We start from the raw sequence: 23,767 nt of genomic DNA, 5'->3' as shown, positions 1-23,767 counted from the left end.
TGTGTTGTTTAATCTCCCTGTATTTGGGGATTTTCCAGTTTCTTTCTGTTATTGATTATGAATTCTATTCTGGTCTGAAAGCAGATATTGTATGATTTTTACTCTTTAAATTTGTTAAGGTGAACTTTGTGGCTCAGAAGGTGGTCTATTTTCATGAATTTCCAGGTGGGCTTGAGAAACATGCATAATCTGCTGTTGTTGGATGAAGTAGTCTATATATGTCAATTATATCCTGTTGATTGATGGTGTTGTTGAGTTCCAGCTATGTCCTTACTGATTTTATGCCTGCTGGGTCAGTCCATTTCCAACACAAAGTGGCAATTGTTCTGTGTTTCTATATAATCGAATCATAATCTATTGTCCTCATTATACTGAAATTTGAAATATGTTTTGCCTGAATTATCAGGAAAAGGACAAAAATATGTTTATGCCTTTAATTATTCAGAGTGAAGTGTCTACAATGGCTAAGTTAGTTTGCCACCTGCATAAACTATTGTTCCTTTATATGTATTTAAACTGTCATAAATACAACATAAATGATGATTTTATGGTTGGTATTTTAAAAAAGGAAGTCCGATTTTTGTTTCTGTTGTGTTTTGTTTCCTGTGGGTATACGTTTGACACTCCTACTCCACAAGTCAGGCTAACAAATGCAAAATAGCCTCAGGAGGACAAGTGACATCCATGAAACAGAAACTTTCATTTACATCTTAACAAATTATATGTAGGCATTCAGTCTGGACACACGTTCTCCAGACAAGCTAAGTTATAGATGAAACTGAGGTGGTTCCCATGAAGACATTTGAGATTCCATCACAAGGCATTATTAGGGCACTTTTAAGTCTTTATGTAATGAGAGAGAAGAAAATAATTCTTCCTTCAAGCAGCCAACATTTGCCTCATTCTGCAACAGGTAATCTAAAATAGATGTAACAGAAGCAATATTAGGAATCGGCAGATATGCTAAGCATACTGGAAGGCCTCTTCATTTTTATAGCAGTTAGTGAATCAATACTGGGCGTTTTAGGGAATGGATTTATTGAACTTGTCAACTGTATTGACTGTGTGAAGAACAAAAAGTTTTCTATGATTGGCTTTATTCTCACTGGTTTAGCTACTTCCAGAATTTGTTTGATATTGATAATAATTACAGATGGACTTACAAAGATATTCTTTCCAGATATGTATTCCTCTGGTAACCTAATTGATTATATTAGTTACTTATGGGTAATTTTCAATCAATCAAGTATCTGGTTTGCCACCAGCCTCAGTGTCTTCTATTTCCTGAAGATAGCAAATTTTTCCCACCATATTTTTCTCTGGTTGAAGGGTAGAATCAATAAGGTTCTTCACCTTCTGATGGGATCCTTGTTTATTTCATGGTTATTTACTTTTCCACAAATTGTGGAGATTATTAATGAGAGTAGAATGAAGAGTGGAAATGCAACTTGGAACCTCCACATGCAGAGAAGTAAATTCTTTACTAAGCAGATTTTGCTCAACCTAGGAGTCATTCTTCTCTTTACACTGTGCCTGATTACATGTTTCTTGTTAATCATTTCCCTTTGGAGACACAACAGGAGCATGCAACTGAATGTCACTGGACCCCGAGACCCCAGTACAGAAGCGCATGTGAAAGCAATGAAAGTTTTGATATCTTTTATCATCCTCTTTATCTTGTATTTTATAGGCATTGCCATAGAAATATCATGTTTCACTCTGCCAGAAAACAAATTGCTGTTTATTTCTGGTATGGTGACCACAGCCATCTATCCCTGGGGTCACTCATTTATCCTAATTCTAGGAAACAGCAAGCTAAAGCAAGCCTCTTTGAGGGCCCTGCAGCGATTCAAGTGCTGTGAGGTGGGGAGACTTCTCACAGCTGCACAGACACGTGTGGGGAGAAATGGATGTTCTAGGAGAATAATCTAGTGAAGAAGCCCCTGAAGATCTGTTGTACTTGCACCACGCACACTTGCATTGGTGGTAACTGTGTTATCGAACATTCTAGGAAGTTTCACCCTTCAACATGACAATTCAGTGGCTCGGTCAGCTTCCCAACCTTGTGATTTCTTCTTCCCACACACCTCCTAGAGGAAAACCAGCTTGGAGACTATTTTCACTGTAAAGGTCATGATGGTGAGAATAAGCACCTAAAACAAGAGTTTGCACTGTGCTTTACCTGACTTCCCTGAACCACTGACAGCCTTTCACGAAGAAGACCTGTAGAAACAGAAAGCCAGACAAAGGGAATTGTAATCAGTCTTGATATTTAGAACATGGTTCTAAGAGTCAGAGATAGAGGTGCATCTTTTGAGTGTGCAATTTTAATTCTTTAAAAGGTCACTTTTGCTTTCACTGTTTAAATCTTAATTTGTTTGTAATTGGCATGTGTTTAGTGTAGTAGCCATAGCTACTACAAGATATGATTTATCTTCTGCTATATAGAGAGTTCTGTAGGAAATAGCTAGGAGTCAGAGTCTACATGGGGGCCAGGAGATCAGAGCACTGATGAAGGAGTCTTTATATTCTTCAAACCCACTGATTGGAGGTGAAGTAGAATCATGAGCCAACTGGAGTTGGGCAAAGCCTCTGCTAGAAGTACAGATCCAAAGGACTCAACACGGTCACTGAATTATGCTGAGGGACACAAGACTGAACCCGGGGTGACTCAGTATGAAGTAGGAGATGTTCTGCTTTAGACATATTTATGTTCATACACACAAACTCACACTCACAGACATTTTTCAATATTTCAATATTTCATATGCTGATTTTTGAAGGGAATATTTATGTCCAACCCTGAATGTGAACCAAGTAACCTATTTTGGCTACTTGCAAAAGTGCATTGACCTTATTCTACTGCCTGAGGCCTAGAAGATTTCTAAATAGGGCTTAATTCAAATAGTTTCTGAATTATAATTCAAATAGTTTCTGAACACTAACTCTGCTAGGATGTAGTACTGAACAAGAGGCTAGCATAAGGAATAAGATATTCTAGTAGAAAAGCAAATAAATAGCAAGTAATAACTTAAACAATTATATTTATGGAGTTGGGAAAGAAAAACTAAAGGGTGCTAAACAAATGATCTGACTTGGTCCTGGGAAAAGAGAAGGTGCCCCTGAAGTTGAAATGTTTTTGTTTTTGTTTTTGAGATCTGAATAATGCCTAAGAGTAAGGTGGGCAGAGCAGGAGAGATTTGGGATGGGAAACATGCATGTGCATAGGTGTTGAAGCAAGAAGGAGTAGAGGGTATTGCAGGAACTGAAGGTCCAATATGACTAGCATATAGAGAGTGCAATATTTGAAATTATTTTTTAAGAAAAATTCCAGTATGGAAGAACTTCATGAATTCCTTGCAGAATTGATAAGTTGCCCAGCAGAAATAGTAAACTAATATTTTGATAGTGAAAAAAATAACCCATCCTAATTTCAATCTCAAAATCATTCAAGATTATTATGCTTACAGTTGTTACTTTGATCACAAAAGATCTTTTCAACTTGCATATATTTGATTACTAATGAGGTTAAGCATTTGTACAGAATTATTAACCAATGGGATATAATTTTTGGGAATTGTTCATTTGTTTTCTTTCTATTTTTTCATGCCTTATGATGTTTCTTACTAATTTTGATACTTTATATATTAACATTATGCCATATATGTATTATGATCTTTTTTTCTTAATTTGCTGTTTAGTGAATAACTTAGTTTTTGGTGTTTGGGGAAATGTTTGTAATTTATATGCACTTAAACCCATTTGTTTCCCTTTATGATTTATCTTCTGCTATTTTTACAAAAATTTTGTTTGGCTTTATTGATACATATTCTTTTGATCATAAATCCATTTTTTGTCTGATTATAAAATAAAACAGTTTCACTCACCTAAAATTAAAAACACAGAAAGGAATGAAGGAGAAATTGAGATTGTGCATATTTGTGACACTCAACTACTTACTGTTAATGTGTTTTTACATAGATTTCAAGTTAAATTTTAAAATAGATATGTATAGATTCAGAGGTATGTGGCTTAATCTGTTTTGATTATATTTATATGTAAACTAGATGGATAGGTCTTTTATCCATAAATAGTGGGACTATAGATGATTTTTGTTTTCTTATTTTGGTCTTCTGTAAATTCCTAAATTTTCTATAATTTATGCAATAATTAATGTAATTGGTAGATAAAATTAAATAAAATACATGGTACATGAATAAAATCTGTTTGGTTAACTTTCCTTGAAAAATGATGAAAAGAGCATTCCCTAGAGTTTTCATTAACTGTGTAAGTATTAACTCTAAATGTCTGCTGCCTTGGCAGTTCTGATAATTTAGCTTATCTTTTTTTAACTTTCATTTATTAAAAAAGTTGTAAAATTTTTTAATTGAAGTATAGTTGACATTAATATAAAATTAGTTTCAGGTGTACAACAGTGATTCAACAATTATATACAATAGAAAATGCTCACCACTAAAAGTGTATTACAGTACTATGGACTGTATTCATTATGCTGTACTTTACATCCAGTGATTTATTTATTTTCTAACTGGGAGTTTGTACCTTCAAACCCCTTCACCCACATTGCCCTCCCCTTTGGCAACCACCAGTTGGTTCTCTATACTTATGAGTCTGTTTCTCTCTTTGTTGTTGTTGTGTACTGACTCGTGATTATGACTCTTGGTCGTCCTGTATTTTGTGATTCTATTTTGAACTTAGTTTCTTTTTTTTTTTAAAGATTTTTTTTTCCATTTTGAGTGAGAGAGAGAGAGCATGAGCAAGGGGGAGAGGGAGAGGGAGAAGCATACTCTCCGCTGAGCCGGAAGCCCAACTTGGGGCTTGATCCCAGAATATGGGGCTCCATCACAGGACCCCAGATCATGACCTGAGCTGAAGGCAGATGCTTAACCAGCTGAGCCACCCAGACATGCCTGAACTTAGTTTCATTAGAACTTTAGCTGTGGCCTTATGGCACATTCTGCCAGAAAGGATTTAACTTTGCTTTGAGGCTGACAGGCACTACCACCTGCCTTGTACTTCTTCAAATTAAAATTTCAGTTTGTAATTTTTTAGGCTATATAGTTAGTACAAGTTCTGGTTGCAAATATATGTATGTGCAAATCTTTTTTTGGAAATTCTCAGAATAACAAATCTTTTAAATTCTCCCTTTAATTCAGTGTGGTTGACAAGTAAATACCCCTAATTTTAACCTTTTGCTGGACATACAGTATTTTTTCATTCACTTTTAAGGAACTGCCTCTCAGGGGGTCTTGGTTTATTGATAGCTCTTGATCTCACTTTTTTTTTTTTTAAGTATTTGGGAGAGAGAGATAGAGACAGAGATAGGGAGAGAGAGCATGAGCTGGGAGGAGAGGGAGAAGCAAGCTCCCCACTGAGCAGGGAGCCCAACTCGGGGCTTGATTCTAGGACTCCAGGATCACGACTTGAGCCGAAGGCAGACACTTAACCAACTGAGCCACCCAGGCGCCCCAGTCTTTCAGTTCTTAAGTTCCATTCCTTTGAGGGTGCACGCACGAGATTCTCCAGTTTCATTTTAGATTGGGACCCTTCCACATGTGTGATGTAAGCGGATAACGTCAGGGGAGACTGAACTGGCCGAGGGGTGTACAGGAAGTCTCTGTACTATTTTCACAAATTCTCTCTAAATCTAAAATTATTCCAAATAACAGTATTATTAAAAATAATGTGCCTAGGAGATTATTGATTCAGTACACAGGGAGATTTCCCATTTGTTCTTATCACAGCGTCGTACTTCATCATATGGTTTTACTATTCAGGCATACCTCATTTTACTGCACTGCACTTTCTTGTGCTTCACAGATACCGTTTTGTTTTGTTTTGTTTTTATAAATTGAAAGTTTGTGGCAAGCACCTGTCAAGCAAGTATATCACCCAGTGCTCGATCTCACTTCTAATCTTGGAGACGCCCAAGCTAGGCACCTCATCCTACATGCGTATGGTCCTTTAACATGTATGCTCTAGGTTAAAGGAAGTTGAAAATGCCCCCAAAACTCTACTTTCAGCATTACTTCAATACTGAATGAAAGAATGAAAAACTGCATATGATGGAAACTTACTCCATTGTTAGTTCATACATCTTTAGTAAATAATAAAAAAATAAGTTGTTGAACCATCACTATTATATTGCCATATTTTATGATTTCATGTAACTATCACGAAGCTTGGAATTTGTACAAACATAGGGAATTGTAATTAAGATGCATCAAGAAAGGCTCTATAGCAAAACAATTTGATCAAAGTGTCATGATTTTTTGACTTGAGTGCCAGGAAATTCAGTAATCTAGTACAAGACTTCATTAATCACAACAATTCTATGAGGTAGATATTATTTTTAGCAATGTTTTACACAGGAAAAAAGTTAAATACAAATATCATCAAGATTTTATATCAACTCAGTGGTACTTGTGAACTACTTTGCTCAGAAAATTAGTTACAGAAACCATTTCTTGACATTAATAACTACCCTTTAACAAGTATGCAAAAGACAATAATTCACAAAATTTTTTATTTTAACTATTATTTTAGTTCATAAACTCTTGAAAAACTTTGACTAGTCAATGCCTTTCAATATGAAACAGCAATAGATGATATTCTGATCCAACTATTTTGAACAAAGGTGAAACAAATGAGACTCTTTTGACTTTTTTTCCCATTCTGTTCTGTTTATGTTCTGTTCTTAGAACATACATTAAGCTTCACTTTAGAAAAGTTTTTCAATGAATAAAAATCTATAGTATTTAATTTTAGTTTTTCCCAAATTCTTGGCATAAAATCTTTGGTTAACTCTACTCTTTTCAGCCACAGTACACAAATTTATGATGTTTCCATAATATCTTATATTTCCTAAAATATTTCTGAGAGACTGACTCCTTCATCTGTATTTGATAACTTTTTTGAGAATTAACAAATATATTTGTCTAAGCTTTTTTCCTCAAAGTTCCAATTAATACTATCAACTAAGCTCCTTTTTTCAGCATCTCTGTATTTATTGATTTGAAATAAAAATTTTATTTAGTAATCTTCTGTGTTGTCATAGGTCATCAACATTTCTATTAATAATATTATTTGAAATTAGCATTTCCTTTGCTTCTGTCATCCTAAACATAGTAATGACAATTTCCATGCACATTCATAGAATGAATGTTCCTGCAATTTTATGTGGCATTCTTCACTTTAGCTATTGTGTAATTTTAATTAGTTTTTTTACAATCAATCTCATTCTTTTGTAGAAATGTTCATAAGAGAACTTTATTTTATTTTATTTTATTTTTGGATGAATAATGGTTTTATTTATTTATTTATTTATTTATTTATTTATTTATTTATTTTTGATGTAAAGCTCCATGATTCATTACTTGCGTATAACACCCAGTGCACCATGCAATACGTGCCTTCCTTAATACCCATCACCAGCCTATCCCATTCCCCCACCCCCCTCCCCTCTGAAGCCCTCAGTTTGTTTCCCAGAGTCCATAGTCTCTCACGGTTCATTCCCCCTTCTGTTTACCCCCTCTTTCTTCTTCCCTTTCTTCTCTTACCGATCTTCCTACTTCTTATGTTCCATAAATGAGTGAAACCATATGATAATTGTCTTTTGTGTTTGCATATTATTCAACATTTTCAAACATTCTCCACATACAAATTTTACTTTTTGTTGCAGATAACTACAAAAAGCTGTCTTGATAAACTTTGTACTAACTGAAATTGCAACAATAACTCAATCCAGAAAAAAAAAATATTACTAGAGCCTTACAGTTACAGGAAACTGAAAATAAAATCCATTTATATATTTTTTATTATAGAAATATAGAATAATTAATAAATGGCTTTCTAGAATAACAATAGGATTCATTCTGTCGGAGAAGTAAAATGAAAATAAACCTTTAAATAAATAGTAATTATGTACAGTTTCTGACATAAATGATAGCTTCTTCATATATTTTAAGAGGACAATTGTGTATATTAAATTGTTATTGTATTTTGGTACTAGAGATCTATGTTTATAAGAGGGATGTGAGTTTTCTAGTTCTTCTAAGACAATGATGGCTACTTAGATGTGATCTCTTAGTATTTCCTTTTAGAAACCTCTTTTTAGATGCACCTGGGTGGTTCAGTCAGTTAAACGTCTGCCTTCAGCTCAGGTCATGATCCCAGGGTCCTGGGAGAGAGCCCTGCATTGGGTTTTGCGCTTAGCGCAGAGTCTGCTTAAGACTCTCTCTCCCTCTCCATCTGCCTGTAGCCCTACTTGCTCATTTTCTTTCTCTCAAATAAGTAAATAAATCTTTTTTTAAAAAGCAACCTCTTTTTAAAAACATTAAGAAGACCAGGAAAATAAAAATAATCATAACCTAAATCTTTAGTGTGACCATAATGTGTAGAAAACCTACTCATTACAGTTTCAGTGTAAATGGGTGGAGAACACCTGAGGTGAACACAGTGAGCCAAAGAGCTCATGCTGATGTCAGAATTCCAGTTGATCTTTTCAGAGAAGCAGAGGATTTGGAAGGACCCTAGAAGTGGCAGAACTCAGATGCCATCCATAAGGTCCACACCCTAAGAAAAGATGAGTTACACTGTTTGTGAACTTCACTTAGCTACAGAAGAGGATCAGTGAAGTAGCAATGCAAAATGCGCGGGGCAAGAGGATATATTCAGGAAGGCAGTGCCTCTCAGGGAGAGAGAGGAAGACACCACAGAAAGCTGAAGCAGTATCAAGAATTCTTGAGAGATAAGCCAAGACCAAGCAAGACAGAAACAAGATAAAACTGGAAAATAACAGGAAGTCTGTACGCAGAACAATGACATATAATAATGAAAATGTCGAAACTGTGGTAATCAAGAAGATCCCAGCACTGAGAAATAAATAAAACAACATAACTTCAACTTTAGCTCCCCAACTGTTAAAAAATCATCTTTCTAGTAGTTGGTGAAGGAATATCCATAAGATTTAAAGAACCACCACAAGAAAAATCACAACAGCAAAAATAAAATATCTGCATACATACATGGCTACACTCACTCACGCGCGCGCGTGCACAAACACACACACACACACACACAAACACACAAAAGGAAAACCAACCTTTTCGGCATTTTCAGTATGTGAATATATCCTAGAAAAGTAACAACGACAAAACAAAGGAAGATTGATACAACATGCTAGGATGAATTAAAGAGAATTAAACAAGCGAAAAACACCATGAAGCATAAATGAAACTCTCATACAAGATATGATCAAACAATAGAAAGATAGGACACAAAAGCTGATAGAAATCAAGAAAAAAATTTAAAGAGTTAAAATCACCTTAGAAATGGAGAGAAATTTCAATGTGTATTAGAGCACACAGATCAATCAAAGGTATTGATAAAGGAGATAAAAGAAATGAGAAAGAAGAAAGTAACACAGAAATCATAAAAGACAATAATATTAAAGAGAAAAAGACAAATACAAAAAGCAGGCCATGATAAAGAGACACATGAAAAAGTGCTCAACATCACTCAACATCAGGGAAATACAAATCAAAACCACAATGAAATACCACCTCACAGCTGTCAGGAGGCTAAAATTAACAACTCAGGAAACAACAGATGTTGGCAAGAATGAGGAGCAAGGAGAACCATCTTACACTGTTGACGGGCATGCAAACTGGTACAACCACTCTGGAAGACAGTATGGAGGTTCCTCAAAAAGCTAAAAATAGAACTACCCTATGACCCAGCAATTGTGCTACTAAGTATTTATCCAAAGGATACAAACAATGATTCGAAGAGGCACATGCACCTCAATGTTTATAGCAGCAATGTCCACAATAGCCAAAATTTGCAAAAAGCCCACATGTCTATCAACGGAAGAATGGATAAAGAAGTGGTGGTATAGGTGGTATATATATATATATATATATATATACACTCATATATACATCCATACATGCTGGTGTGTATATATATATCTATATATCTCTATCTCTATCTATCTATCTATCTATCTACATACTCAGTCATCAAAAAAAGAAATCTTGCCATTCACAAGGATATGGATAGAACTAGAGGGTATTATGCTAAGTGAAATAAGTCAGAGAAAGACAAATACCATATGATTCCACTCATATGTGGAATTTAAGAAACAAAACATAGGGGAAGGGAAGGAAAAACAAAATAAGGTACAAAAGAGAGGGAGACAAACTGCAAGAGACTCTTAACCATAAGAAATAAATTGAGGGTTGTTGGAGAGGAGGGGGCTGGGGGGATGGGGTAACTGGGTGATGGACATTAAGGAGGGCACTTGAGGTAATAAGCACTGGGTTTTGTATGCAACTGATGAATCACTGGATTCTACCTCTTAAACCAATAATACAGTATGTGTTAATTAAATTGATCTTAAATAAAAAAAATCTTAAAAAGCAGGCCATGATAAACAAATAATTGGATCTCTGAAGAGAAAAAACAAAGTAAGGAAATGAACTAATACTTAAAAAGAGGATTCAAGAAAGCTTTTTAAAAATAAATTACTTGAGAGACACCTCAAATAGTCAGTTAAGCATCTGCCTTCAGCTCAGGTCATGATCCTAGGGTCCTGGGATTGAGTCCCACATCGGGCTCCTTGCTTAGCAGGGAGCCTGCTTCTCTTTCTGCCTGCCATTCTCCCTGTTTGTGCGCTCTCTCTCTAACAAATAAATAAATAAAATCTTAAAAAAATAAATTACTTGAAAAAAATAAGATAACAAAAGTAAATTACTTGAAGTCATATGTTGGAATGACAACATACATGGGAAGACAGATCCAGAAAGTTCAGCTCAGAGACATATTCCACTAATCACGTTAGACTTTAAATGTGAAGATTAATTTCTCTGAGTTAACAGGCCAATAGGACAAGTCACTTGAAAAGGAAAGAAAAAAACCTGATACCAAACTTCTCAACATTTGTCAACAACATGAAAAAGAAAGCAAAATTAACACTAAGCTTAAGGAAAAAAGTGTGAGCCAATAATTTTTTATCTAGGCACACTGTCTTTCAAGTACCAAGGTGGTTGGGGGAAGGGAGAATGTTTTTAACACAAGAACTTAGGAAATACTGTATCTACCAGCCATTCACAAAAAATAGATTAGAGGCTGACATCAAATAATTAAGAGATATCCGGGAGAACTTTGGCAAAAAGAATGGTGGTGGCATTTAATATATTTAACTGTAGATAGAAGCTTAAATAAAAGAAGGAGGGCTAGTGAATGATTGCAACCTTACATTGCAATAATATATAGACAGACGACAGGAGATTCCGTCTCCTGGGTGTCTTGTGAGGAAGTAGGGAGAATGAGCTGAAAGTTACAAACACCTCCCTTCGCTTCACTTCAGTGGGTGATGGAGTGTGAGAGAGATAAGTGTTGCCTCTTGAAAGGCTGCAGGGAAAGCAATGTCCTTAGAGTCAGGATTTAGTTGTGAGGCTGTAAAATAAGGAGTCTATGGATAGAATTGAGGGCTCTATGAACTTGTAAGGCCACCAAATTGTATCTTTCTTCCTATTAACCTTTAATTTAACCCTAGCATTCCTCCTAGGTATGAAGGTCAGTAACAATCACAGAAACATCAGCAGTACCTATAATTTTTCATCTTTAGAAATCACAGATCACTACTGTTACAGATACCTCAAATTATCTTTACCTTTCTCACTGCTCTTTCTGCCAGATATTATTATTGAAAAGAGAAGCACAGGGAATACCAAATCACATTAAAAATATGTTTTAATTGTGGCTCCTGGCTCACTCAGTTGGAAGAGCATGTGACTTTTGATTTCAGAGTCATGGGTTCAAGCCCCATGCTGGGTGTGGAGATTACTTAAATAAATAAGCCTTAAATACACATATATATATATATATACATACATACACTTTAATCTATCTGGATTCCTTTAAAATTCCATGTATTTTCATTTTATTCACTTAAAAAAACATTCTTCTGAGGACAACATAGTCTTCACCAGTCTGCCAAAATAAGTGAATCTTTCAGACCCACCATAGATCTCTGGTTTTCAGATTGTCATGCGTCTGAAATCTCAAGTTGTCATCAGTTCTCCTTATGCAGTTAGAAATAGCCATGCCACTCACAGTCCTTTTAGTCATTACTAATGCATTAGAAGTCAAGAGCAGTAGCCGCTTGATCTGTAAATACAGAAGGGAAATTATCATTTAAATTAAAGTGACCTCTCACGCAGGAGTGCAAGATGGATTACCAAATCAATATTATTGAAACAAGTGGATACCCATCTTGAATCCATAAATCAAGTTGGATCCACACTTGACAATATAGCCAAATATATATGCACATATATATTGCCAAATTACTTAAAATGTTTTTTTTATTGTGGAAAAAAAAGCAAACCATGAAAGTAATAGAGAAAAATATCAGAAAATTTCAATGGAGAAATTTTCTTATTTTATTAATATTTTTATTATATTATGTTAGTCACCATAGAGTATATCCCTAGTTTTTGATGTAAAGTTCCATGATTCATTACTTGCGTATAACACCCAGTGCACCATGCAGTACATGCCCTCCTTAATACCCATCACCAGCCTATCCCATTCCCCCACCCCCACCCCTGAAGCCCTCAGTTTGTTTCCCAGAGTCCATAGTCTCTCATGAATCAATGGAGAAATTTTCTAACAATAACTCAAAATCCAGAACTTATAAAGACTGATAAATATAACTATATGAAATTTGAAAACTTCTGCTTGCATTTAAAAAATACAAGAAAAGGCTAAGGACAAATGACAAAGTGGGGAAATATTGTCGATACAAATATGCTAATTTCTGTAATATATAAACACCATAGAAATTCATAAAAAGGTAGAAAAATGAGCAAAAATATAAACAGTCCACAAAAAAATTCAAATGGCTTTTAAATATACAAAATGATACTTGACTCCCAACCCACCTAATGGGTGGGATTCTTCGTCTCCAGTACCTATACTCAGCGTCTGTTGTCACCAATACTCTTAAAACACTTGTGCAAATGATGTTGGGCATTTGGTTGAGATAATTACCTCAAGTCCTTTTCCTCTGACAGAGCAGCTCCTCCAGTTACAGCAAAGCCTAGAAACTTCCAGTTTACATGTTAAGTTGGCGAACTATTAAAGTCAATGTGGGAGAACATTAATATGGCTTGGTTTATTGTTTTCTGGATTTAGATGCTATGTGTTTTAAATCATGAAACAACCGAAAAAGTATACAAATAGTAAAAATATGATCCAATATGTTTTGTCTTTGAAATCGGTATCCATTATTATAAAAACATGATAAAGAAGATTGCACTCAGGTTTTAATATAGGCTGCCTACAAATACAGGTTCTGAGGTCAAATTCTGAGTAATAGGCACACTGGTATATCTTCAGTGCTCAGGGCGGAAGAGCTGGTAATGCAAGTAACCGTCTCTACAAGAAAATTGAAAACCACTGCTGCTCTACCTGAGTTACCCTAATTAATGAAGTGAATACGTTGCTCTAAGGCTGAAATTAGTTGTGTTAACTGTCTACACTCTAAATCCACAATTATTTTTAAGTTCCAAAACATGAATTTGCACTATATGGGCCATAATTTGGGGCTACTTTGTAAGTCATCAGAGATGGTAATGCTGCCACATCTCCAAATTAAATTGGATCCATATTTTCCAAGTATTTAGCTTTTTCTTGAAGTCTCTGGTCAAAAGCTTAAATCCAATGACTCTAAAATACACAGCGCTTAAAATGAGAAAGAGTGTGCAAATCCAAGAAATCAGATCCATTCCTATTTGCATCTTGGAGGCTTTCAATCATCACTGCACATGAAAGACATTACTGGCCAGTCAGTGAAGTCTTTAGGTAGTTCTCACCGGAGCAGAACTGGCTCTCTCACTGACCTGGATCAAAGCCAACAAAGAGGACAGAAAAAGACAACTGCAGCAAGACCTAAGTGACCGACATATACACCATTCTTCACTGGTCAGTTGAAAGCCAATTCATCGTCAGTAATATCCCAAATCAGAACTCTCTGCTGACATGCTAAGTACAATGGAGGTAATATACATGATCTTGATCGCTGGTGAATTGACTATGGGAATTTGGGGAAATGGATTTATTGTACTGGTTAACTGCACTGGCTGGCTCAAAAGAAGAGATGTCTCCGTGATTGACATCATCCTGGTGAGCTTAGCCATCTCCAGAATTTGTTTGTTGTTTGTGATATCTTTAGATGGCTTTGTTATATGTATTTCTGGAGATACATATGCTGGTAGCAAGCTAATGAGCATTGTGGATGTTTTCTGGACACTTAGCAATCATTCAAGTGTCTGGTTTACTTCTTGCCTCAGCATCTTCTATTTACTGAAGATAGCCAATATATCCCACCCATTTTTCATCTGGTTGAAACTAAAGATAAACAGAGTCGTCCTGGGAATTTTTCTGATGTCCTTCCTTACCTGTGTAATTATTAGTGTTTCATTGAATGAGGACTTCTGGGATCCCTTCCAAGTCAGTCATAAGGAAAACATAACTTGGGAATTCAAAGTGAGTAAAATCCCCAATGGTTTCAAACTGGTTATCCTGAACCTAGGGGCTATCATTCCTTTTGGTCTTTGCCTAACTTCATTTCTCTTGTTACTTTTCTCCCTATTTAGACACACCAGGCAGATGAAACTTTATGCCATCGGGTCCAGAGACCCCAGCACAGAGGCTCACATGAGGGCCATAAAGGCAGTGATCATCTTTCTGCTTCTCTTCGTTATGTACTATGCAGTCTTTCTTGTAGTAACCTCTAGCTTACTGATTCCTCAGGGAAAATTAGTGGTGATGTTTGGTGGCATGATAGCCGTCATTTTCCCATCAAGCCATTCGTTCATCCTGATAATGGGGAACAGCAAACTGAGGGAGGCTTTTCTGAAAGTGCTAAGGATTGTGAAGGGTTTCTGCAAAAGAAGGAAACCTTTTGTTCCACAGAGAATCCTGAGTACAAGGAGAAAGAAATCAACAAAAGACCCTCTCCCTTGTCCCAATTGATTACATTCATTTTTTAATACATGCTATTAGAAATCATTAATATCTATCATTATCCTAAATTTTCCTTTGTGTTCCTTCACATTTCTGGCCTGTTCAACTTTAAATGAAATGTTATCGAACCACATATATTTCTTTGTCTTTACAGGAAAAAATGAATCCATATCCCACGTTAACATTTCATATCATTGCCTAAATGCAGAGAGATTCTACTTTCTGTTGTATCTGGTAAAGGCCTTGAACTCAAAAAGTAGAAGAATTTTAGGCAAACAGACTGTGAGGAAAAGATTTTAAAACATATCTGTCCTTCCTATAAAGTCAATCATGTAAAAAACTGTCTACCTTGAGCTGGAAGTCAGTACTTTTCTGCCCTATCCTCTCCATTTCTAGAATGGTTCATCCTCATAAGAAGTGAGAAAGAACACTAGTGAGATCCTCCCTAGGGTGAAATATAATGTAAGAAAACAGGGGTGATTTCAAGAAAAGGTTTGACCAGGAAAGGGGACAGGGGTGTACAGTTAGAAATATGTGTATCAAAACCACCCTACCTGGTGATGCTAGTTTTAGGAGTCAGTTCTCAAAGAGTCTTTGGAATGTTTTCCTACCCTTTTAGATTAAAGCATTTTTGACATTCCCCCCCCCTTAACATCATTCTCTTTTCTATTCTGTTTCTGGTAATGTTTTACAGATAACTAGGTTTCCTTAAATTTTCAATTTCATACTTTCCTATTACACACTAGCAAGCATAAGAAATAGGAAAAATACTAGATATGTTTCTTGCAGTATAGAAGTACTTAAATACAATTAGAAGAACCCTAGTTTATGTGATTTGTATTACCTAGATTTAAATTTATTGTGGGCTAGCTCTCCCAAGAAAGAATAAATCAATTTAATAGTAGAATTACTCCTATTCCCTGGAAATATAATTCAGTAAATATTTTCTTAAAAATAAAGAAATGACTACAATGTAGAATATGAGATTATAAATCGTATAAAAGGAGTTGATTGCAAAAAGAATAATTTAAAGTGTGTTTTCTTAATTTTATGTGAAAATGTTCCTTACTCAAGAGATGACATTTCAGGAAGTGAATTGTCATGGACAGCATTTCCCATATTAAATAAAACTAAACATAGCAAATCTTTATCTAGCATCTTTCACTTCTATTAAAAAAACTCCAGAGAAAAGATGTTTAGTAAATATTGCCATGTGCCTGCCTAATTCACATTACGTCATTTATAATTAGATTTGTATCATACCCTTCTCTAATTAACCATTTATATGAAAAAAATTATTATCCTCTGACTGAAAGTTTATTTTCTACAACTGACTGTACTGATCATTTCCAAAATTAAAATTCGTTTCCACTAGGAAACCTGACATTTGATTAATTTATAATATATGGTGAAGAAAATGGACTTTCATTTACACATTGTGATTTTTATGGAATACACGTTTTTGTGTGCTTTCTGGGGCTCCATATTTGAAATTCGATTTGACAGGTCAAAATACACAGAACTTAACAGCAAGAAGCCTGTAGCAAATTCGTGAAATATAACCTCTTTTAATTTGTATAAGAGCAGTTTCAACTGAACAGTTCCCTTATCACTCACTAAAGGGTCATGATTATAATTTGCCCTGGCTCAAAGCTAGTCAAACTGTTTGGAGCAACCAGTTGGTTTAGTCCTCGTGAATGGAGAAGAAATTCTATTTCAAAAGAGAGCTGGGTACTTCTGGAATTATACCAAAGTCAAAATAGTGGAGGAGATGAAAATATTATCCCGTGATTTGAAGACCTCATTTACCAGGCTCCAACTGAGAGTCTATAAATTAGCCCAACCGCAGTGATACTGGAGATCAGGGTGTTCTTCCTACCAACATGCTCAGTATGGAAGACAACATCTTTGTGATCATTTTAACTGGAGAATTCATAATAGGAATGTTGGGGAATGTATATATTGGACTAGTAAACTGGATTGACTGGATTAAGAAGAAAAAGATCTCCTCAGTTGACTATATCCTCACCAGTCTAGCCATCTCCAGAATTTGTTTGCTCTGTATATTGATACTAAATGGCATCATAATGGTATGCTACCCAGATTTTTATGAAAATGGTAAACTACAGGCGGTCATTAATATCTTCTGGACACTCACCAACTACTTAAGTACATGGTTTGCCACCTGCTTCAATGTCTTCTATTTGCTCAAGATAGCCAATTTCTCCCATCCGCTTTTTCTCTGGCTAAAGAGAAGAATTGACAGAGTGATTCACTGGGTTCTGCTGGGTTGTTTGGCCATTTCCTCTTTGATCAGCCTTATACTAGCAACGGCACCAAATTATGATTTTGAATTTCAGAAAATTATAAATCATAAAAGAAACTGCACTGAAATGTTCTATGTGAGTAAAAGTCAATACTTCAGCCTGTTGACTCTCTTTAACCTGTTGGCAATTGTCCCATGTGCTGTGTCATTGATCTCATTTTTCCTTTTAATTATGTCCCTAAGGAGACATATCAAGCAAATGAAAGTCAGTGTTACAGGCTGTGGAGACCCCAGCACAGAGGCCCATGTGGGAGCCATGAAAACTATGACTTCATTTCTCTTCCTCCTTTTTGTATACTATGGGGCTTCTCTTTTGGCGACTTTTCACTACCTTATGAAAGAAAGCAAGTTAGCTGTGATGTTAGGAGAAATTATAGCAATTCTTTATCCTTCTGGTCATTCACTTATTTTGATTATTAGAAATAACAAGCTGAGGCAGGCATCTATCAGGGTGCTGAGATTTGGAAGAACAGTCTGCATTATGTAAAATCTTAGCTCTATAAATGGATTTTGCTAATAAAAAATACATTCTCATTTTTCCAGTTATCCTGTTTATCTTGGGTAACATCTTTAACTGTTCTTGAGACCTAGTAGCACGTGCATGTATAAATCCCCTTAGTCTGTATACACTCCAGATTCTCATCTTCACGTGCCCTTTCCTCCAAGAGTTTGAGAGCTCACACTTCCCTTACTGCAGATGTTAAACACGTACTGCCTAGTTAAGTTCCTTTAAGATTTTTTTAGGCCCATGATAAAGAGCACTGAGCTGCACTGTTTTTTCATTTTTTTCCTATATACATTTTTTCTTTTTTTTTTTTTAATTTATTTATTTGACAGAGACAGCCAGCGAGAGAGGGAACACAAGCAGGGGGAGTGGGAGAGGAAGAGGCAGGCTCCTAACGGAGGAGCCTGATGCAGGGCTCGATCCCAGAAGGCAAACGCTTAACGACTGCGCCACCCAGGCGCCCCCTTATATACATTTTTTCATTACTGGCCCTTAATTTTGCTTCCTTCATGTCTCTGTCGGGTCACTCCCATTTGGCTTATTAACTACAAACTCAGATCTCCCCTGTCCCATTTCTGGTTCAGTGTCCCAGTTATGTAACTGTCTCCTCCCAAGTGAGTGATGCTTTAGGTGGTCTCCTAGATAATATTTTCTGGTTGACCTTATTCTGGCTACTCATTCATTTTCCTTGAAATTAAATTTCCTTACAAACAACTTGCTGTTCAGGCAGCAATAGGATGGGAATAGCTCCCGTTCAAGAATCTCTCTCTACGGACATTCTTATGTGTTCTTCACAATCTGGATAAAAGGATGGGACAATTAATTTCAATCAGACTTGCTTTACTCAGGGTCCTTTCTTAATACAACCTGCAGGAGTTCTTTTCACTCAGGACTTGAGAAAAACAATTAAGAAGAAATTAAGACACATTATGGAATAACTACATGCTATCACTAGAAAAGCAATAAGTTATAACACATACAGAGTAAATTACAAAAAATAATAAAAAATAAGAGTCACTACTAAAATGTTGTTCTACTGTGAACATCAAATCCTTCCTCACTAGAGTAGTGTTGAAACACTTGATCTGGCATGTCTAAGTCCATGTATGTTCTGATATGGCTGTGCATTTCAGGTCCCACCATTGCTATGTCAAATTCAGGTCTACTTCAATCTACCCATTTTTGTTTTGTTATAACTAAAATATTAATTACCTGAAGATAAGCAATTTTTCTGCATATGATGATACAAAATTCACTCTGGAAAGTCCCAATATTTACAGTCTTAAGTACATAAACTTGATCAACTGTATTTCTGATATCTTAGCAATTAAGTTGCTATTTGTTGTACAAGATAGGAGAATTGATAGTCTTTTGATGGAATATATTAGTATATTCTGCAAAAGACCTGTTAATCCTACGCTGCAATGAACTTTACATTCTTCTGCAAGTTTAGATGAAATAAGTGTTTTGTAAGATTAGTACTTCTGGGAAGGTTTCCCTCCATTAGTGTGAAATCCTTTTTTCCATGTTTAGTTTTCTGTATCTTCAGTGTTTGAAGTACCTCCACTGACCACCAAAGTTCAAAGTAGTTCAAAATAGTGAGGGTTCAAAGTAGTAAGTTCAAAGTAGTAAGGTGACAAAACGCTCTCTTGCAAACTTTTTTCTCTTTTCTTTTCTATTTTTTTATTGTAGTAGGGCATTTAATATGAGATCTATGCTTTTAACAAATTTTTAAGTGTACAGCACAGTGTTGTTAACTACAGACATAATATCATAGTGCATATCTCTAGAATTTTTCATCTTGCGTAACTGAAAATTAATATACATTGAATAGCAATTCTGTATTCTTATCTCCCCTCAGGTCCTGGCAACTGCTATTTTACTTTTTGCTTTTATGACCTGACTATTCTAGATACCTGTATAAGTGGAATCGGGCAATATTTGTCCTTCTGTAACTAGCTTATTTAACTTAGCATAATGTCCTCCAAGTCCACGTAGGCTTTTGTACATTGCAAAATTTTCTTTGCTTTAAGACTGAATGATGTCCCATTGTCTGTATGTAACACATTTTCTTTATTCACTCATATGCCAATGGGCAGTTAGGGCTTTTCTACATTTAGCTGCTGTTCATAACACTGCAATAAACATCAGTGCTAATATCACTTTGGTATCCTGATTTCAATTCTTTTTGATAAACACCCAGGTTTGGGGATGCTGGATCATGTGGTAGTTGCATTTTTAATCTTTTGAGGAACTTTCATTCTGTTTCCATAGTAGCTGCACCATAACTTACATGCTATACAACACAAGTATACAGAAAATCTATACTTAGCTGCAAAAAAACAAAAAACAAAAACATATCCTAAGATTTATTCGGGTAAAGGTATTATCATAGTTACTGAAGCCCTTTATTTACCAGGGCACTATGGAGAAGAAAATGATGTGCTTGGGTCAGGGATAATTTCTAAGATCAGAGGAAAGCAGTTATCTGTGAACATAGCTACATAATGAGATAGTTTGTCCAAAAGTCAGAGCTGCATTTTAGGAATGAAGGTTTGTCCTTTAAGGAAGGATGGGAAGATATGTGTTCCCAAAGAAAGTATCATCACCCCAGAATTATTCCATGGAAATACTATATAGCAAAGTATTTCTCAGTAAGTCTAAATTAGAGAAGCTACTTCAAAATAAGAGTAGTTTGTAAGCGTGAGGTAAACTTAATCGTTAGTCTCTTGCCTGATAGTCTGGAAGGGCCAAGGATCTAGATTCTCAGATGCAATTTGGCATGGTGGAGGGTGGGGAGTAGATCAAAACACAGGATTTTAATCTCTTCTTTTGTATGTGCAACTGCTCTTGAGAACATTTTAAATGAAAAGGGAAAATATAAAGGTAATCAATACTCCATTAGGGCTCCTTCATCTTATTATATATATCATCACAAACTAAATTACCATTAAATTGAGTTGACTACGAAGTCAATGAATTATTTTAACAGACCTTGTGCATGTAACTGTTCATCTGAACAACCAAGATAAATGAGCTAAGATGTCTTTTTAGACCTGTACAAGCTATATTTAGTGCTAACTTTTTAAATTCCCTGAAAATGTACAGTTCTCAATGTTAACCCAAACTTTGGATTTTTAGCAAAAATCAATATTATCATTTAGCAAAATAAAGATTCCTCTACAAATTTCAATTTTGGCCTGTTTTCTAATTGCTAGAAAATCCTTGGAGTTTAGATTTGCCAGATAAAATACAGGACACCCAATTAAATGTGAATTTTAGTACTTCTTGGAAGTACTAATCTCATGCAATTTAGGACATAAACAAAAAAAAAATCATTCATTGTTTATTTGAAATTCAAGTTTAACTAAGTGTCCTGTATTTTTATTTGTTAAATCTAGCAGCCCTATTGAGGTTACTAGTATATGTTGTAGATTAATGAATCCAAAACTTGCAAAACATAGCCTTGCAACACATACACAGTGCAGGACCATGAAAGGGAACAGGTCTAATTTGCATCCTAAAATGTAGCTCAGCCTAAATTAACCATATGTGGAAAAGTAAAGCCTGCTGGTACAGGTTTTACATACAGGTGATACATGCAGTGGCAGGCCAGGGACTGCCAACCACATTTGCTTCTCAAGACTAATTAGGATTTAATGATGATAGCTACAGTCTTCATTTCTCACTCCAGTCTCTACCATAAGACAGACTACAATAAGAGAGGCAAAGAAAATTACAACAAAATCTAAGAAGTAGGTGTACCTATCAAATTACATCAGTTCAACTAGAAACGAATTGGATACTTCTGTATTTTAACATGCCGGATAAAGTGGAGACCACCTTAATGCTGATAGCAGCTGGAGAGTTTTCAGTGGGGATTTTAGGGAATGCATTCATTGGATTGGTAAACTGCATGGGCTGGATCAAGAATAGGAAGATCGCCTCTATTGATTTAATCCTCACAAGTCTGGCCATATCCAGAATTTGTCTATTATGTATAATATTATTAGATTGTTTTATATTGGTGCTGTATCCAGATGTGTATACCACGGGTAAACAAATGAGAATCATTGACTTCTTCTGGACACTAACCAACCATTTAAGTGTCTGGTTTGCCACCTGTCTCAGCATTTTCTATTTCTTCAAGATCGCAAATTTTTTCCATCCCCTTTTCCTCTGGATGAAGTGGAGAATTGACAGTGTGATTCCGAGGATCCTGCTGGGGTGCTTGGTCCTCTCTGTGTTTATTAGCCTTCTTGTCACTGAGAATTTGAATGATGACTTCAGGTATTGTGTTAAGACAAAGAAGAAAACAAACCTAACTGTGAGATGCAGAGTAAATAAAGCTCAATATGCTTCCATCAAGATTTTCCTCAACCTGTTAACGCTATTCCCTTTTTCTGTGTCCCTGATCTCATTTCTCCTCTTGATCCTCTCCCTCTGGAGACATACCAGGCAGATGAAGCTCAATGCCACAGGGTGCAGAGACTTCAGCATAGAAGCCCACATGGGAGCCATGAAAGCTGTCATCTCGTTTCTCCTCCTTTTCATTGTCTACTGTTTGGCCTTTCTTGTAGCCACTTCTAGCTACTTTATGCCAGAGACTGAATTAGCTGTGATCATTGGTGAGTTGATAGCTTTAATCTATCCCTCAAGCCATTCATTTATCCTAATTCTGGGGAGCAATAAATTAAGACAGGAATGCTTAAGGGTGCTTTGGAAAGTAAAGTATATCCTAAACAGAAAAAATTTCTAACACCATAAGCAGATCTAAAGGCTAACTATCATTTACTAGGACAAAGTAAGACATGATGTTTCTTAGTTGTCTTCAGTTCTTCCATTAATGTTGTTTTCATATGGTTAATTACTCTTAAATGTATTTAGTATATCTATAATTGTAACTTAAGAAATTTCATGTAGAGCTGATTTTGCCTCTTTGTCTCTGACTCTCCCTCTCTCTCTACCCCTCCCTTCAGAGTTTTTAAAAACATGTTTCAGAACATATAAAAGTTAATATCTTAATATTAACTATCAGAAGAGAGAGTATTTTCATAGTTCTAAATCATTTCTCTAGATGCAAAATTTTATGAATAATTCAGAACAACTGTAATAGTATCTAGTTGTTATTTGCATTCCTATGAAAAGTAGTTCACTCATCCCCACAGTCCCAGTTAGATTTTTTTCTCAGATCATCCATCTTTGGAAAAAGCTCAGTATGGTGACAGTTCTTAATCAAATGTTATGCAATTCTGTGAATGCAGCAGAAATTAATACTGATTATAATCACAGTTAAGATACATATTGTGATTAAAGTAAATATTGTCACAACAAGTTCAAAAATTACTTTAGGACTATAGATCAATGAAAGAAAGACACATTGTAAGTGTGAGAGGAGAGTTTATATAGAAATTTTCTATAAAACAAAGTTGGCTAAAAAAGGAATGATTGATTGCTTATTGAAGTACATTTCTTCACAAAAGACACTTGTAAGTTTGCTTTTAGCAGACTAGGACTGTACCAGGCACTGATTGTCAAGATACCCTTATAAGATGAGACCTTCAATCAAAAACTTATGTACTGAGATGTTAAAACTTCAAAACTGTTAAAGGAGACATTGATTCAATACAGATCATCGCTACATGCCAGGAGAATACTATTTGGATTATACATATGTTATCTATGAAATATCTCTTTGGGAAATTCCAACAAAAGCAAATCATTTATGTTGCAGAAAGGATATTTTGGAGTGATTGACTCTGTTACTAACCAGCCTAGAATAGCCATAAACTTTGTGTGTAGAAAAGAAAATGTTTGTAAATATTCTCCTCAATATGTGGCAAAAATAAAAATTACGGGTGCCTGGGTGGCTCAGTCGT

The 23,767-nt window shown here is 35.5% G+C and overlaps 4 protein-coding genes across 4 annotated transcripts; all 4 read left to right on the top strand.

Moving 5' to 3' along the window:
• The first annotated feature begins 960 nt into the window (after nt 1-960).
• On the top strand, nt 961-2,035 carry TAS2R10 (taste 2 receptor member 10). The gene has a single exon (XM_008706981.1). The coding sequence runs from the start codon at nt 961-963 to the stop codon at nt 1,930-1,932; it is 972 nt and encodes a 323-aa protein (XP_008705203.1). The 3' UTR covers nt 1,933-2,035.
• A 12,035-nt stretch (nt 2,036-14,070) lies between these two features.
• Nucleotides 14,071-15,066, top strand: TAS2R9 (taste 2 receptor member 9). The gene has a single exon (XM_008707077.2). It carries the CDS (start codon nt 14,071-14,073, stop codon nt 15,064-15,066), a length of 996 nt encoding a protein of 331 aa, XP_008705299.2.
• A 1,874-nt stretch (nt 15,067-16,940) lies between these two features.
• On the top strand, nt 16,941-18,189 carry TAS2R8 (taste 2 receptor member 8). The gene has a single exon (XM_008706980.2). It carries the CDS (start codon nt 16,941-16,943, stop codon nt 17,868-17,870), a length of 930 nt encoding a protein of 309 aa, XP_008705202.2. The 3' UTR covers nt 17,871-18,189.
• A 3,519-nt stretch (nt 18,190-21,708) lies between these two features.
• On the top strand, nt 21,709-22,647 carry TAS2R7 (taste 2 receptor member 7). Its single transcript, XM_008706979.1, has one exon. The coding sequence runs from the start codon at nt 21,709-21,711 to the stop codon at nt 22,645-22,647; it is 939 nt and encodes a 312-aa protein (XP_008705201.1).
• The last annotated feature ends 1,120 nt before the right edge of the window (nt 22,648-23,767 follow it).

This window comes from Ursus maritimus, unplaced genomic scaffold (genome assembly GCF_017311325.1).
Source record: "Ursus maritimus isolate PB19 unplaced genomic scaffold, ASM1731132v1 scaffold_26, whole genome shotgun sequence".
NCBI classification, from domain to species: Eukaryota; Metazoa; Chordata; class Mammalia; order Carnivora; family Ursidae; genus Ursus; species Ursus maritimus.
The sequence above is the reverse complement of the archived record's forward strand: the minus strand, read 5'-3'. Positions and strand labels throughout refer to the sequence as shown.

Bases quoted from the DNA above. Each gene is read 5' to 3' on its own strand.
- TAS2R10 (XM_008706981.1), top strand. From the start codon at position 961: ATGCTAAGCATACTGGAAGGCCTCTTCATTTTTATAGCAGTTAGTGAA.
- TAS2R9 (XM_008707077.2), top strand. From the start codon at position 14,071: ATGCTAAGTACAATGGAGGTAATATACATGATCTTGATCGCTGGTGAA.
- TAS2R8 (XM_008706980.2), top strand. From the start codon at position 16,941: ATGCTCAGTATGGAAGACAACATCTTTGTGATCATTTTAACTGGAGAA.
- TAS2R7 (XM_008706979.1), top strand. From the start codon at position 21,709: ATGCCGGATAAAGTGGAGACCACCTTAATGCTGATAGCAGCTGGAGAG.